A 17,555-nucleotide genomic window follows, 5' to 3' on the forward strand; every position below is an offset into this window, starting at 1 on the left:
AACTAAATGTTGTCGTAACTTGCGACCTTTATCATCACCCTGTCTATGTATTGATGTCTATTGGAATTGATGATGTATACACACCTCTAACTTTTAAAACATTTCATGCCTCTTGGGATGATATATCACTTGCCAAATTAACCTAATAAAACATATATGACCCATTTTTTCCATTTTAATTACAATAACACAGGGACTACAAGAGTCTTTTCACAATTAGCTAGAACTGTTAAAAATTAACCCGATCCGAGAAACCACCCTGGTCCGACCTGTACTTTTAAGGACCCAGACCCGACTCGATCCGAGACTCGAAATTTTGTTAAAATAGAAAACCCGTAACCCGATCGTATCCAATTCGTTAAAACCGACGACCGATTTCGACCTGTTAATGCATGACCCGAACCCGAACCTGGCACCCGACCGAAATATGACCGATAACAAAACTGAGTCAGCTTACCCGACCGAAAAATGACCCGAACCCGAAACCGATTATACCCGATAAAACCTGTTATTGACTCAATTCGTGATAACCCGTTACCTGAATTTACGCGACCCGTTGACAACCCGATTTGTCATTGACCTAACTAAATAATAATTTAAATCAAGTTAATATTATTTTTTATAATCACCTAAACTAGAACAAGTGAAAAGCGTTAAACCAAATTTATAAAAAGTTATTTATCAGGTTAAAGCTTGACTAGACCTGATAGCTATCGTACCCGGTCTTAACCCGTGTCCGATAGTGAACCCGCCCTGAATTTTACAGGACCCGGTAATTGTCAGATCCGAACTTGACCCGACTCGTTAAGACCCGAACTCGTAATTGTACCCGACTAGAAAAAGACCCGACTCGAACCGAACCCGACCTATACCAAAATGGAAAAATAACCCGACATGACCCGACAAAATTTCAACCAGACCGAACCCGACCTGCACCCGGTGATAAAATGACCCGACACGACTCGACCAAATCATGACCCGAGACCCGAGATACCCAGACCCGGACCCGACTCGAGTAACCGTTTGACTGAATAACGGATCGTGTCTAAAAACTGGCTAAGGAAAAGTCGGGCTCATGCGTCTTTTGCATAAACGTGGCTAGACCTGTCAAAAATCGACCCGACCCGAAAACCGACCCGAACCCGACCCGAAAATACTGGGTCCTGAACAAGATTTTATGACCCGTAACCCGATTTTATCCGAACCCGAGAAACCCGAAAATTAATGGGTCAAAACCCGTCCGAACCCGTTTTGGACCCGACCGATTGAAAATCATTGTATTTATAGTAATAAATGAGATTATGAGAAAATTTAAGCATAATAAACACGCAGTTTTTACTATTGTTGTGTGTAATATGATTTTAATTTGGATTATACTCCATTTTATGGTTGAATTTGACTAAATATAAACTTGTGTAGGAAAATTTGTTAATTTGTGCCTATATTTTGTATATTTATCATCTAAATTAATGAAAATATAATGCGCGTTTTAAAATCTCTCAACCCGTTGGGTCGACCCGAACCCAAAAGTTCTGGGTCTTGAACAAGCATTTGTAAACCCGAACCCGAAAGTGACCGACCCGATTCAACCCGAACCCAAAAATATTTTTTTACAACCCGACCCGACCGACCCGTTTGACAGGTCTAAACGTGGCCCATTTACAACCCGTCTCACGTGCCGTGCTTGCGGATTCCCTTGCTAATTTTAATGCGGAGTAATTGCTATTTTTAAAAAAAGCGTGCGAACTGACCCATTATGCTAAATTTCTAAAAAAGTGTCTACGCATGACCCATGGGCCATGGCCCATCGCTGTGCGTCTGCTACCATATTAGGCTCGGACAGCCCTCATGCTGGCCCAGCAAATGCCCAACTCTAGTAAAACGAGTACTATGAAATAAATCAAATTTCCCACACATCCCAATTCCGTCAAAAGTACTCCAGCAGTTCAAATTTCAAGAATTCCGAATTAGAACTTCACTCCTTCTGTGCATTTTTCAACTGGTCGAACAAATTTAATTTCTCGATGAACTTCAGTTTCTCCAGCAATTGTGGTATTGTTCCGTAATTTCTCAAGGTAATTTCTCAATTCCCTATCCAATTCTGATTTGTTTTGTTGCTATGTTAGTGAATGAATCATCAATTGCAGTTCAGCTCCATTCTATCAATTACTCAATTAGCGCATAATCAATTGAGTTGTTATCATTCTAGGGTAAACGAAAAATTTGGTTCTAATTTATGCAAAATTTCTCTGCTGTTCATTCAAGAAATCTAATCGAAATCGTTCCAAATTTGGTTCTTCCCCTATGATGTCTAGTCCTATTGAAGTTGTTTGTTTATGTCTGCTCGGTGAGAGTAAGAAGGTCATAATTTTCATTTTAGGGTTCTTTTTAATTGACAGTATTTGATGTTTAAGCTAACAAGTAAACTAAATGTGGCGAAAATGATTTAATGTTGGGATTGGAATTTGCTTAGGTGCATCTAAAACAAGGGAGAACCAGAGATTGTTGGTGGTGCACGTGTCGTTGCGAGCTCTCTCTTCCTTTGGCCTTTTCATTTTCCCTGGTGAGTGCAAATCTTGTTGAAATATTAATCTAGAAAAGTTTAGATAATGTATTTGTAAAAATCTAGTAGGGAAATTTCTAGAATTATCCTAAGAAAAATATAGTAAAAAAAATCTAGATAATTGACAAGTGTAGAAAATCTAGAAACTAGGATTCATCCACTATAAATAATGTGGGTAGAAACAAGGGTTCTACCAAATATATGAGTGAGAGATATGGGCTGTCGTAAATATTGTTGTACAACTTTTATTAATATAATAAATGATAAAAAATACAATTTTGTTATATTATTTAGGTCTATCAAAACTTCCGCGTGGTCCTCAAATTTCTATTTGTTTAATATTGTTAAGTCAAATTACAACATTAGCAATTTAGCACACCCATCAACATTAGCTAACATTAGCAATTTAGCACACCCATCAACATTAGCTAAGGTAATCTAAGGGAAAACATGATGTGAAAAAACAATGCCTAATCAATGCTTTGCAGCCAATGAACTCGACTTTTTTCTTGTCAAATTTCACGATGTCCTTATTTGAAGGAGCGGAGATGAAAATGGAAATTGTGTGACTTCTATGAAGGAATGAAACAACTCTTATGTACCCTCACTAAGCGCTACAACAACTCTATATTTTCCAGCATATTGGATTTTCCGATCTTTCATTTGCCTGTTAATAACAATTCGTCAATTTGGAAACCTGCAATTTAGAGTCTACCGTCTACAGTGGCGGATCCAGGACTTTGGGTCAGGGGTGGCACAGATTTTTTTTTTGGCGTTGAGGAGAATTTTTTTTATCAATATATATAACTAAATATAAAAAATTTGTACAAAATTTAAAGCGATTAATAGCAGTAAATGATGGAATTGAATTTATTTTATTCTCGACAATTTTTTTTTATTATACTTCCTCCATTTCGGAATTGAATTTAGGTCATGTTAGATTCGTATCGATATATATTTTCTAAATATTAATTTTTTATAATTTTTACTTGCACACGATGTGAGATATTAAGAGTCAAAGTAAGGATTAGAGGAGCAAAAGTCAACCATGGTCCGATATTTCCAGAACGGAGGAAGTAGTATAGTCCAATTAAATACGAAGGTGGAAAAGAAAGCAGACAATACTCAATTGGTGTTAAAAAAAAAACCAAAGTTAGAGATAACAAATGGAATTATTTAGGAAAGAAAGGGAATGAGACAAATAATATGAAATGAACAATCGATGGTCATGATGTTTTTTTTTAGTGTAGTCCAATTAAATATAAAGATGAAAAAAAAGTTAAAAAGAAAAGAAACAAATAAGTAAACCAAAATTGCCATTATCGGGTCTCGAACCTCTGATTTGTGGACATAAATCAAGGATAATATATCCCCTTGACCACTGCAACACAATCGTACTCTCTGTGTTTACATTGGGTCCGCCATTGACCGCCTATATAAGCAACTTAGGGGCACACTGTTATCTGAGCACCTTGGCAGCTTTACCTAGATATAAGGTACTCTGTTACCAACATTGGGAGCAGTGGCAGCTTCTCGTTGTCAAATTAAGAAAACAATAGATTAGCTACTTCATATATCTTAAATCTTAATCCCCGCTCCTTTATATTCTACCCATTCATGACTTGTTCCTTATGAACACGTGGGAAAGAAAATAGTCTTGTTTGTACCTTGTATGTGGTTGTACGTTGAAGAGAAGAGCGAAGAGGGACCACCAATGTGACTATTGACTAAGGTATAATTAAGGATTAAAATTGATCAAGGTAGGGAAAAAGTGGGTAAAGAAAGAGTAAGTGAGGTAAAATGTTACCAATAAAGGAATAAAGTAAAAATGGGTAGAACCTTAGAACAAAAAAAAACGAAAGAATGTGGAAAGTGGATAGAAGTTGGAACAAAAAGAAACGGCGGAAGTATAATCTAATCTATCAATGATTAGCATAATTTAATTTTTTTCTCACAAGTTATTATATTATTTGGATTCATATTGAGAACAAGTCATTCTATATTCAAGTTACATTCATAGCCTAGGGAAATAGAGATGTTTCTGTTACGAAGAATTAGCGTGGTGTATAAATGTATGCACTAATATTGGATGAGTTAAAACATCGAATCAGACTGTTCGGTGTTTTTTTATGACCTTCGCCGGCTAAGCGCGAAATTGGGAGCTTGAGGGAGAGGGGAAGAGAGGGAACTTTGGGGTAACAGAATATACAAGCAGAAGCTAGTTAGTGGGAGTTTCTTGTTGTGCCTATCTCCCTTCTGTTTTGCGTTTCTACTTAACATCCATTTGCTGCTACAGTGCTACTGTATACTTTCTGTTGGGACTTTGTCTGCTAACGTCATCAAAAGAAAGGATTCGAAGGAATCAATGGAAGAAACTGCATCGCCCGATGAAGTGTTAGTTTTATAAAGTTCTGAGTCTTCAGGTCCTTTTTTTTTAAATAAAAAAAATAAAAATTCTAGGCCTTGTTTGGTTTGGTGTGTAACATTATATGTGACCATGGGAACCCTTAGCTCCTTGGCCGAAGAGAAAACATACATTTCCTGGTTGAGTAAGTTTATGGGGATTATATGATCCATGTATAACTGAGTCCTTACCTTTTCGTTTTTCTCCGGTTGTGGTAAATTGCTTGTATGTCTGGCTGTAAGAGTGTAAGGTGTTCTTGCCGTACATTGGTTGAGATGTTGTCTTTTGCTTATACTTCTATGGGAGTTATTTCATAAAACAAGCTACTAAATTCATTCCATGGAAACAATTTTAACTTCAATAGTAATATAGAACTATTACTCGAGGATGGTGGAGGGTTAGACTTCTCGAATCAAACAAGATCACTTGCGTAAAACTTTATATTTATTACCACATAAATATTGTCATTAAACTTTAATATCTTTATGTATACCTATTTTATTCTGCTAAAACAAGAAGCAGAGAAAGCAGGATTTTGAGTCCTCTCTGCTATCTGCTGATAAATATCAAATACAAAGTATTAATATTTTCTTTATATTAAAATCAAATGAAGTATTGATTCATTAGGAAAAAAAAAATGCCAAATTTCCTAAGCAGCTTCTGTTACATTGTAGATGCATGTTTTTTTTTCAAAAAGCTACCGTCACTTGAAATAAGATAATTGGATCATATTGATAAAAGCTAAAAAAAACTGGTACATTGTAACCCCCCCCCCCCCCCTCCCCAAAAAAAAACAAAAGGCTAAGAAGGAAGCTATGATACCCCCTAAATATCAATAACAAGCCTCTCTCCGCCCCTGAGTTTCAAGCAAAAGGTTGTCATCAATTTATAATTCCTTGCCTGCCTTTTTCTTCATCTTCTGACTTTGAGCATTCCGGCTTCATTGTTACTTTTGCATTCCTCCATATTGATGTTTGTAGATTCTATCTTTACACATAAAAAACTCGATGAAAATCTAATCCCAGAAAAAAGTAAACTAACCTTATGCTGGTTGCAGCAAATGAGCGCCAGAGATGCTGCTGTAAAAAGAGGAGCTGCTTTTTATCACAGCCTCCCTATCCTCTTCCTTTACCAGCCAGGGTTTGTATCTTGCGGGATGTGCTTTTCTTAGGGGTGATGTAGGAATGGGGACGGGGGAGTGAATTTTATATCCGTCTGGTTTCAGATTCAAGGGTAAAAATGCTCAGCAAATTTTAGAATGGAATGAACTCCATTCCGTTCCCTGTTGTCCAACTAATCACATCTAAAGTACATTTTCCCTTTTGATGTTAACGAAACACTCTTGTTTACTTGGCAATTGAAGCATTATGTCTTCCTTTTTGTCTAATTTTTACCGAGAGACCGGCCATCAACTTGATGGAAGATGGAAAATTATTTGACAATTTTGTTATTACTGCATACTTTTATGCTTGTCGTCATGCTTGACCTTGTTAGTAGGCACTTGCTGATTATTCTGAGTTTTTGCTTCTTAGGAAAAAGAGGATGAAAGTAAACATTCTACAATGGCATGCTGTAGCTTCTTGGACCTGGGATGCTCAGGATGAAACATGCGGAATATGTAGGATGGCCTTTGATGGTTGCTGTCCAGATTGCAAACTACCTGGTGATGACTGCCCATTAAGTATGTGATTTTTTTCTTTTTTCTTTGTGAAGGGGAAAACAAAAAGAGATTTGACCTCTTTCGGTACATCAGTGATTTGCTATTCTCCCTGTTATATAGATACGTCGATCGGGTATGGGTACATAACAAAGATACAGAACTGTGATAGACTGATAGTGTTGTAGACTTGTTAAGGAATACTGAGAATTTATTATTTTCTGGACTTAGCCACTTAGGAGGTGATTTTCTTTCGACTCTGAGCATTTAATGCAAGTAGGAAACCTATTGTTCAACAGAGATATAAGAGTCATTATTGGACAAATCTATAACCTTAAGATTGTAAACAATAAATTTAAGTTATTAACTAAACCAAGTTAATTTTCCAGTGTTTTATTGAAATGAAAATTAAAAGAAAATCACATATTTAAGATAAAGATAAGCAAAGTAAAGAACATGGAATTAAAAGACTGATTTAACCCCAATACTAATGTTCTTCAAAAAAAAAGTTGGCCTTAGAATCTAGCTAATTCATACTTGCATGTAACATCCCCAACCCAGTCTTCCTTTTGACCATAGGTGAATCCGGATCGGAGTCTCCCTCCTCTTTGCACCATCTTAATTTCTTCTCTGTAAATGTGTAAATGTCTCACCCCTGCAATTGGGAAGGATTCGAACCCTTGATCTAAGGGTCCACACTTACTAAAACAACAATAACCACTGAGGCAAGGAGCATTTAGTGATATATTTATATATTTAATACTACTTATCTCTTTGTTAATTTTTTTTACAAAAATGTTTGGGGGGTGGCAGCCCCTACTTCCCCCCTCCCTCCACCACTGCATGCCAGAATCTTCTTTTTTTTTTGCTTCTTCACCCTATTCTTGTAGTGGCATAAATTGTAATCCTATCTCTCATAAGACTCATCCCTTGTCATCGAGGAGGGCTCTCTAGCTTTGGTTCAAAATCAGCAACAACCACAATTTCAATGACGTTTGTATAGGGGAATTTGGCTCTGGGAGGGGGCTTGAAACATCAACAATCTCTAAAATATTTTGGTGTTTACCTTTGATGTTTTCTTCTTGAAAAGTACAAGGAGAAAAATGTAAAGAGAGAAAAGTGGTTTTTGTAAAGCAGAGATGTCATACATTTTCTGAGGAATCTGAATAGTTTTTATGAGGGGTATTTATGGCCAACAAAGTGTCTGTTTTTTTCTTTCTATTTTTTGTTGGCATATCTTACCCTTGCATTTCTCATAATTTTTTGCCTTAGCTCACCATTGCACGACATAGTGTCGTATTCGTAATAAATTGATCTCTATAAAGAAGAGTACTTTACAGTAGTATCAAATTGTTTATTTTCAAAATAAGGCAAATAAATGCCTTAGAGATAGTTTTGAAAAAAATATCAAATTTCCTTACTGTTAATTCCTGAAAAATATCAAATTGTTTATAAGAGTCCCTTGGCTAATGCCTGATACATATAAATCCTACATTCTTTTTTTCATTTTCTTCAATTGCTATCAGTAAGGCATTTATTTGCCATATTTTGAAATAAGCAATTTGATATTAAATGATATTACTATAAAGTATAAAGTACTCCTCTTTGTATGCTAGTTTATTACTAATTTAACTAACACGACACTGTGTCGTGCAATGGTGAGTAAGGAAAATATTTATGAAGAATCCAAGTAAAAGATATGCCATCACAAAATAGAAAAAAACAACAGACATTTTATCGGCCATAAATACCCCCATGAAAACTGTTCGAATCCCTCAAAATTTACAACACCTCTACCTTACAAAAGCCACTTTTTCGCTCTGGATTTCTCTCTATACTTTTCAAGTAAAAAAACATCAAAAGTGGCAGGAAAACGCCAACATGTAGAGATTGTTGATATCACAAGCTCCCTTCCAGAGCCAAATTCCCCTTTCCCCTACACAGACGTTAATTGAAGTGTGGTTGTTGTTGATTCTGAAGCTTAGAATGACCGTTTGGAGAACCCTCCTCGGGCATGTGGTTATGTGGTCCTACAGTCCACATGACAAGGGATAAGTCTCACGAGCGACGAGATAAAAATTTACGCTACTACAAGAATAAGGTGAAGAAGCACCAAAAGAAGTTTTCGACATGGGAAAAGAAGCAGCAAAGGAGTGGCCACAAGAGGAAAAGACCTAACCGCAGGGATGAGACATTAGACATATACCGAGAAGAACTTGAGATGGTACAAGGAGGAAGGAGACTCCGATCCGGACATTGGCACATGTGGTCGAAACGAAAACTAGGTTGGAGATGTTACATGCAAATATAGTCTAGTTAGATTCCAGGGCCATTTTTTTTGTAAAAGAACAATTTAGTATCGGGGTTAAATTAGCCTTTATTTTCATGTTTTTCTATTACGCTTATTTTTATTATAAATATGTAATTCTCTTTTAATTTTTAAGACATTGTTTTTTACCACCTAAAAAAAATAAAACTTGTATTTTACCACCTAAAAACGAAAAAGTTGAAGAAATCGTTATGTGGGGCAACTACTCATTGCATAATACGATCAATGTTGGGATACAATCTCCTCAGCAGATGTCTCACTTGTTTCATGAGATTGTGGTGGAGAGGACTGTCTTTTCTTTTATGCAATTCCTTCTGAAGAACCTGCAATGATAAATGAAAGCAAGAACAACCCATCTCTCATCTTCCTTTCATGATGTGATCCAATCAAAGGGTTCTTTTTCAATTAAAGAAGGTTTCATCAGTGAATCTATAAGGCATTCAATGTTTGCTTCTTTAGCTGCAGAGAGGGTTGTACTTCCTTGGTCGCCGGACAAGTTGATCATCCACAAAAATTTCCCAAGCAAGTTTTCGTCAGTTTTCTCCTCAACAGATGTACGTCTCACTTGTTTCCTAAGATTGTATTCTAGCATTGATCGTATTATGCAATGAGTAGTTGCCCCACATAACGGTTTCTTCAAATTTTTCGTCTTTAGGTGGTAAAAACAACTTTTATTATTTTTTTAGGTGGTAAAATACAAGTTTTACTTTGTTAGGTGGTAAAAAACAAAATTTCCTAATTTTTATTTCAAATTGTTCTAATTATGAACTTGCAATAGCAAACTCTACATATTGGTAAGTCCTAACTATGTAATTTGCAATTTGGGGTATCTAATTTTCGTTTCACTTGAATAGATTTTACTCTTTTTTTTGGGCTATCTCAAATGAATAACGTGGGCGTGAAAGTATAGAATCCATCATTTTTTGAAAATTGAAATCTGATTTATTTATTTGTAGAATTACAAAAAATAAATAAATTTCAATAGTAATGCTAATTCAAAATCAGAACCAGTTGAAAGGACTTTTGAGTAATTTTGTTTTTGTCGAGGGAAAAACGACTTTGAGTTTGAAAATCAAGAAATTTGGTTAAAAGGCATCAACTTTGTGGGTTGTCATAATTAACATTTTCATCCATTGCATGCATCTACGTTTTTAATACAAAAAATTGAAAACCTGGTAAAATAAAACCTATCCGTATAAATGAGTTTTCAGAAGTGAATACGATACAAATCAGACAGGAATTAAGCGAGTGGTATCGACCATTTTTGACCTGTATATACATGTATCAAGTAATGTTATGTAAATATAAAAGGTTATTGGGTATTTACTTAGTAATGAATTAGCAAATTTACTCGAGAGTGGGAGATAGCTCAATTGGTTAGAGCTTCTCTCCCGGTTCCAGATGATCCTGGGATCGATTCTCAACCCCGCCATTGTGGCTCATATGCAGCAAAAAAAGTTAGCAAATTTACTCTACTAAAGTGGAAGAAGATGTTATGGAAGTTCGACATGCTCCTAAACTTGAAAAGCTATTCGCTGTGGTTTTTTGTTTTGTTTTGATGATCAACATTCTCTTCCTTTTTGCCTGTCATGGTTATGTTTTTTTAGTAGAAGATTACTAGGAGGGAGAATTTATGAGAAATAAATATTGAGAAGTGTAATGATTTTTTTGATTGATGTGTGGTTTTGGCTGCGACCTTCATCTTCAAAGAAGAAGCCAGGAATTAACGGTCAGTTGAGATGAGCCCAGAGTCCCAACCTGTTACAACTTCCAAAAAAATTCATTTTTTCCTTTTCTTTAACCTTTCACCTGCAAAAATGTGGGTTCATCTCAACCGACCGTTAATTCATGGATTCCTCTTTAAAGTTGAAAGTTAAGTTGCAGCCCGGTTTGGGTCGATTTCAGGTATTAAGGTGTGTTTATATTCTTTATGCATGTGGTCGGGTTGGGCATAAGAGTCGATTTTGCAAGCTTCCAAAAAAGCAAGCACAAATGTTGTTAGGGATTTCAATGGTTAGGGCTTGTTGTGATGAAGGGAATTTTCGAATCAATGAGTCTTACTACCCTCTTTTTGTGAATGAGTTGGTAGGTTTAAAAAGGGTGGAAAGATTTAGAACTTCTAAGGTTAATTTTTTAGTAGATGTTGATGATCGTTTCCAAGCAGGGGAAAGTGACTCTGAAAAGCATTGGGAAGACAAGGATACAAATAATGACGAGGAAAGTGGGAAGACAGTAGTGGTGTAAAAGCGGTGACTCTGCCCTATTGAGGTCTTCTGATAGTGCATAGAGTCTCTCCAAGGGAGAAGCCCGGGTGATGCGGGAATAATGAAAATCTCGAGCCCCCTTTCTCACGAAATTTCCATCGGGCAAGGCCCACCATGATTTGGATAATCTCAACCTTGTCCTTGAATAGGTCTTCGGCTTGAATCCTAGTGAATCGGTTATCTGTCTGTCAATTTGGGTAAGGATGTATCTCACGGTCTTCTATGGACCTCAGAGAATGAAAGAAGTGTCCAAGCAAGAAGCATAGATGCTGATGATAATATAGGCCGTGAAAACTATTATAGAGTATCCCATATTGTTTGAGCAATACCAATGAGGTTGGCATGAGTGGTGAAGGTTTTTTTGCTCCTTAACCAAGGTCTCGGGTTTGAGCCTTGGGGTATGGAAAAAATCTCAACTGGGATGGATGCTGCCCATCGAGGTACCCATGCAAACTCCCGTGGGAGATTAGTTTCCTCGTAGTAGACCCAAAAAAAAAAATGTTGGAGCAATGAAAGATTCAGCAGTTCCATTTCCCTTGTTCATTACTCTGGAAATTAGATTATCTATGTTCCTTGTTCTGGGAATGGATTTCAGACGTGTAATGGAGGTCATTAAATCCATGAAGTTGTTGATATATACTTGGATGCCCACTGGAATTGCTTGAATCTTACATCCTCTACTGCTTTCTTTTCATTCTTATTTTATGGGAAACAATGAAAAATTGCTCAGGTGTTTAATACTTCAATCCTTTGTGCTTTGCTCTTCATTCTTTAGTTTTTCTATTGTTTTGCTCTTTCATTTCTGGTTGATTGCTTGATTTCTGGTTAATTGCTCTTTGTCAAAGGATGCTGCATAATTAACAGGAGAGTGGATACACCAATAACATTGTACAGTGTATACATGGTACGGTCTGTGGTCGAACACGTCCTCACACAATGACACAAGGGAAACAAGTAAATTTGCATGATTTTATTGCACCTGCCAGCATATATACTGTGATATAGTTTTAGCTATTCCATATTTTGTCCGTAGATGAACACGTACTGGACTATTTTACGTATGAGCATGGATTCACCGTGTGTTGTTTGTACACCCCCGACTACACGGAGATGGTCAATGGACGATGGTGCTGAAGTTTTTATTTTCTTTTGCGTGTATGTGATAGTGTGTGTGTGTGTGTGTGTGTGTGGGGTAGGTGCTGACACCCTTGTGTGCGCATATCTTGAATATTACATCTATTATGAGTTTGGGTGAATACTAACAATATCTTATGATTGCAGTTTGGGGCCAATGTAACCATGCTTTTCATCTACACTGCATCTTGAAGTGGGTGAATTCACAAACATCTCAAGCTCATTGTCCTATGTGCCGTCGAGAATGGCACTTCAAGGACTAAAATCATCTCTTCACCTGTTAACCATGGTACGACTCTCAACCTTCCTACACGGTGATATCAGTTTTAAATTCAATTGATCGATTTCATTTACGTCATTGAGTAGTTGGTTTAACAATATCCTATAAGGAAGAATAACTCACAAACTTTGTAAGCTTACGCAATGACATGATTAATCATGGTAGATGATAAAATTTACAGGTCATCATTTTTTCTTGCACATTTTTTTTTATTATTGATAATGATTGAACACTGGTAGTAACATGATTAATGAGGAGACAAGTGGGTATAATGGGGGTGATGCAAAATCAAATTTTGAATAGCTAACATATCTTACCTAATTTGATCTGTATTTGGATTTAAGTGTCAAAATATCGTAGCGCGCAGTCTCTTTCATTCCAGAGAGAAGACAAAGACGAATTGGACCTGTAAATGCTTAAATGCTGTGAAAAAGTATTGCTGATATGGGTCCATTACTCTGTTTAGTGTTGATTACCCTGTTTTCTCCCCTTTCTTTCTGTCTTCTCTGGGAAGGATATGATGGGATAAGTAGGGTTGGTAATTTGTTGGTTTAGAGGCTTCGGCCCTGTTCTTTTGAGCTGAAATGAACTGAACTGAACTGAATGCCCCTGAACTGAACTGAACTGAATGCCCCTGAACTGAACTGGACTGAAAAATAAGCTTTGAAACGGAAATTAAGCCCAAAGAAAAAGGGGCCTTAGAGCTAAGATTTTGCATATTTTTGGTTAGTGGATATGTACCTGGTTCCTGGTTAGAAAGGTTCTTGCTGCGGGATATTTATTCTCCTTGTTTACAGAGCCAGGATTTCTTTCGGTAAAAGAATGGCTATAACCAATCTGACCATGTGTACTTGTAGGGTTTTCGGATGAGAAAATTTAGGAGAAGTGGAAGGGAGGAATATAGAACGGGAAGAGGGAAGGGAATCGAGGGATCGGTAGTTCTTTTAGCGAGTCAAGTCCTAAAATTGGAAATAATGGAAAGGAACTAATTTCGGTAAGGTGGCTAGTTTCCTTCCCCTTTTATTTTGAAGGGGTTCGGAAGGAGAAACTGTTGTCCACTCTCGAAGATTGGACAAAAAGTCCGGTCTCAACGGGAAACGTCGACGAAATCAAGTATGTAACTCCCAAAATTCTTGTTTGTTAGGAAGGAAAAAGATCAAAATACAGATCTAATCTGAGGTTATGTCACAGATGAATCTTAATTTGGACTTTCCCTCCGAATATATCTGAGCAAGGCATGATGTGGTAATACAATCACACATACATTGTTTAAGTAAACTTTACACGTTATTAAAAAGCATTATTAATACTAAAATGGGAAATCCTTGACTAAAGCTTAAGGGCCAATCCAACTAGACTCTGTTCTAATGCCTTTACTTAGTGGAGTGAGAAAGAAGAAACGGTGTGGATGTCAATTGATTTAGGCCCTGTTCTTTTTAGCTGAACTGAAATAAGTATTCAAACTAAAACTAGACCAAAAAGAATTAGTTGGTTAAAAACTCGTCTGTTCTAATGCCTTTACTTAGTGGAGTGAGAAAGAAGAAACGGTGTGGATGCCAATTGATTTAGGCCCTGTTCTTTTTAGCTGAACTGAAACAAGTATTGAAACTAAAAATAGACCAAAAAGAATTAGTTAGTTAAAAACTCGGGGGTATGCAAGACCTCATAGTGATATCAATTAGTTTTGTTGGTTAAAGACGCGGGGGTATACAAGACCTCATATTCAAGTATTGATGCATCGCCCTTCATAACACACTATTAACTAAATAAAGTTGACAAGTTTTGACAGGATAATGTCACGATCGTATCGTAATGCTTTGAATATATACAGAGTAGTTATAAATGTGACATACTCCCTATATGAAGAATAGACTTTCTTGATGTTGTTAGGACTTAGGAGGCACGTAAATGATTTGGTTTTAGCTTGTTTAATGTTTATAATAGCTGTCTAAAGTATAAACAAAGTTGTTTTTTTGTTCCATTAGAGCAACTTTTAATTTTTATTGCTTTTCCTAATGAAGCATAGTGATCACAGTTTGATTGCAATTTTTTGTTTTGTTTTGGGTGCAGAGAGAACGGTCAAGGCGACGATCGACGTAAACATGATTTGATCTCAGGTCTTGAGTACCACGTACTCAAAACTTTACCGCATAAACTAGTTGACTTCCATGTTTCAATCATACAACCGCTTGTATCTTGAATAATTTTTTTTTTGGCTCATTAAATTATCAAAATTATTAGTTTTTGTACATTGTAAAATACAATCAGTTGTACATGTTAGTAATCGTTTAATGGCTTTACAAATTACAATTAGTAATCCTTTTGTTAAATTGATGGTCACCTTGTTAGAAATCCCATTTGAATCATAGACAAGAAAACCAAGGTAATAGAATAAAGATTACTAACACTTAAATTTCACGATCAACATTTTTTTTAATTACATCAAGAAATCCATGTACTCATAGCAAACAACACTGAACAAGTGAACAGCATCATTCACTATAAAATCAAAAACATACTTTTCACTCTAAATTGAAATTAAAACAACGGGGGAATTCAATGAATCGCCAATCAAAACTAACACAACCAATTTCAGCTATATCTTCATCCACAAATGAAAATCTGAGATCCTTTTCTGTATCCTGCTCAAAAAAACGTAAGTACTCGTCAAAAAACTAAGATAGTTAACATCCAACTAAAATCAATACTCAAGTATTAAACTTCTGAATGTTGCATACCATCACTTATTAGTTATTACTCCATACTTAGTAAGGAATATTACTCAATAATTCAAATATCACACGGAGTATTTATGCGTATTACTACAATATACTTCGTATTTAAGTATGAGAGTGATGGATAGCTCAGTTGGTTAAAGCTTCCATCTCGGTTCCAGGTAATCCTGGGATCGATTCTCATCCCCGCATTTGTGGCTCATTCAAATTAAAAAAAACTTCGTATTTAAATATTGTTTATAGTGGGTTAAAAGGTTGATGAAAATGAAGAACAAGTATCTTCTTTCTTATGCTTTTCTTTCAAAGTGGTCCAACTAATCAATGTGGCCAACTAATCATAGTTAATTAGTAATCAATGCTTGAAAGATTATTCCCATAACCCAACAGGCCAACACAACCAAGAAAACAACGCTCGTATCTCATATGAACTTATTGGAACTTATTTTAGGTATAGATTGTACTAGATCAACCCTTATTTTATCTGAACTTATCTGCACTTATTTTCCTGAAATAAGTGAAAATAAGGTAAACAGAACAGGGGCTTAATGATCTCTTTACGGTTAGGTAATTAAACATATACGAAGCATTCACATGAAAACTTGCTAATAAAAAATTCAAAGAAAAACAAGTCTCAAAATTGCCAATCTATAAAACTACAACTAATTTTTGAGAAAGATTATAATAAAATGTAAAAGATAATATTTTGCTTGTTAATGAATACTTACATGATGTATGTGATCACTTGACGATGACCCAAAGAGCATAAATAATCCCAGGGAGATATCCCAATAGTGTCAGCACCAAACAGATCCAAAACTCAACCTGTTAAAAGTTCAACTCCATCATGTAAGAATATATCCTCGTTTAATTATAATCAACAACCTAATTAAATTGTTTTTATACTTATTTAATCACATAATTTGAAAGGGGTTTTAATGATCAAAACTGAATTCCAAAAACCCCATTTATAAAAATTGTCACAGAGAGTATTTCTCAACAAACATAGTTGAACACAAATCATAGTTATAATTGACCAAATCACCAAGTGAAACTCGATTAACATCTAATAACACCCCCTAACTAGAGTTCAATTATGTAAAATCAAGCGAACAAAAAAAGTGTAACAAAAGTAGCACCAAAATGAAACCCGGTTAACATCTAATTACACCCACTAACTTCAACTCAATTTGTGAAAATCAGGCGAATACAACAAAGGGTAACAAAAGTAGCACCAAATGAAACTCGATTAACATCAAATTATACCCCAAACTTCAATTCAGTTATGTGAAAATCACGTGAATACAACAAAGTGTACCAAATGAAACTTGATTAGCATCTAATTAAACCCCCGAACATCAATTCAGTTCTATGAAAATCAGGCGAATACAAATTAAGGATGTATTAATTACCGCGCAACCGTATTTGAAGAAAACACCAAGAGGAGGCAGAAGGATGGCTAAAATAATGTCTATGAAAGTTGCTGCACCCATTTTTTTTGTGTTTTGCAAGATTTGATTTTTGACTTCAAGTATTGTGTAAACTGTAAAGTGATGCTCTGTATTTCAATTTCTATAGAACCGTTGTTATATATAGGGGAAAAAACCAATCAAAGGCAACGAACACAAAGTGTCAACAGGTGATTTGGTGACGTGGCCTTAACGCTGTTAAGTAAAGTAGGTATAACCGTTATTTTGATTTTTGAACAGATCAGTTTTTTTCTCCAAGGTGGCAGTTTTTTTTTTTTTTGGGTTTAGATACCGACATACGGTTGTTCAAAATATCTACACATAGTCCCATACAAATAAAGATTGAAAATATATCTCTAGTGCATTCTTAATAGAGGTGATAAAAAGTCGGGTTGGGCCGAACTGCTTAAAAGAAACCCGTGAAATTGTGACGGGCTTTAGTTTACGAATGTACTTTCGGGTTTTCCCAACCCGCATGGTTTTCAAGCCGACTTGAATCGGGCCATCGATAATGAACTCAAATATCTCATAAACATAAATATCTCAAATTTATGTTTCGTTTGCAAGAAAATTAAGGTTCTTTTCTTATAAACTAATATTATTAAAATTGATTTGAACTAATATTTCATGAACTACTTGAGTTGTAATTTATATTATTTTAAATTATCTAAACTTATTTTATTTGAACATTTATCACCACTTGAACTTATTTGGACTCATGTC

The 17,555-nt window shown here is 35.7% G+C and overlaps 2 protein-coding genes across 2 annotated transcripts; one reads left to right on the forward strand and one right to left on the reverse strand.

The window, feature by feature from the left end:
• The first annotated feature begins 1,915 nt into the window (after positions 1–1,915).
• LOC110777911 (anaphase-promoting complex subunit 11) lies at positions 1,916–14,961 on the forward strand. The gene is made up of 5 exons (XM_021982491.2): positions 1,916–2,075; positions 2,474–2,563; positions 6,500–6,648; positions 12,499–12,640; positions 14,702–14,961. Exons 3-4 carry the CDS (start codon positions 6,510–6,512, stop codon positions 12,612–12,614), a joined length of 255 nt encoding a protein of 84 aa, XP_021838183.2. The 5' UTR covers positions 1,916–2,075; positions 2,474–2,563; positions 6,500–6,509; the 3' UTR covers positions 12,615–12,640; positions 14,702–14,961.
• Positions 14,962–15,015: 54 nt separating this feature from the next.
• On the reverse strand, positions 15,016–16,935 carry LOC110777912 (hydrophobic protein RCI2A). Its single transcript, XM_021982493.2, has 3 exons — positions 16,776–16,935; positions 16,092–16,188; positions 15,016–15,273 (listed from the first exon to the last, which is right to left on the reverse strand). Exons 1-2 carry the CDS (start codon positions 16,854–16,856, stop codon positions 16,105–16,107), a joined length of 165 nt encoding a protein of 54 aa, XP_021838185.1. The 5' UTR covers positions 16,857–16,935; the 3' UTR covers positions 15,016–15,273; positions 16,092–16,104.
• Between the last annotated feature and the right edge of the window lie 620 nt (positions 16,936–17,555).

This window comes from Spinacia oleracea, chromosome 4 (genome assembly GCF_020520425.1).
Source record: "Spinacia oleracea cultivar Varoflay chromosome 4, BTI_SOV_V1, whole genome shotgun sequence".
NCBI classification, from domain to species: Eukaryota; Viridiplantae; Streptophyta; class Magnoliopsida; order Caryophyllales; family Amaranthaceae; genus Spinacia; species Spinacia oleracea.

Coding starts and splice junctions, on each gene's coding strand:
- LOC110777911 (XM_021982491.2), top strand. CDS start 6,510: ATGAAAGTAAACATTCTACAATGGCATGCTGTAGCTTCTTGGACCTGG. Junction 6,649..12,498: donor TGGTGATGACTGCCCATTAA/GTATGTGATTTT, acceptor TTATGATTGCAG/TTTGGGGCCAATGTAACCAT.
- LOC110777912 (XM_021982493.2), bottom strand. CDS start 16,856: ATGGGTGCAGCAACTTTCATAGACATTATTTTAGCCATCCTTCTGCCT. Junction 16,189..16,775: donor TCTTCAAATACGGTTGCGCG/GTAATTAATACA, acceptor AACTTTTAACAG/GTTGAGTTTTGGATCTGTTT.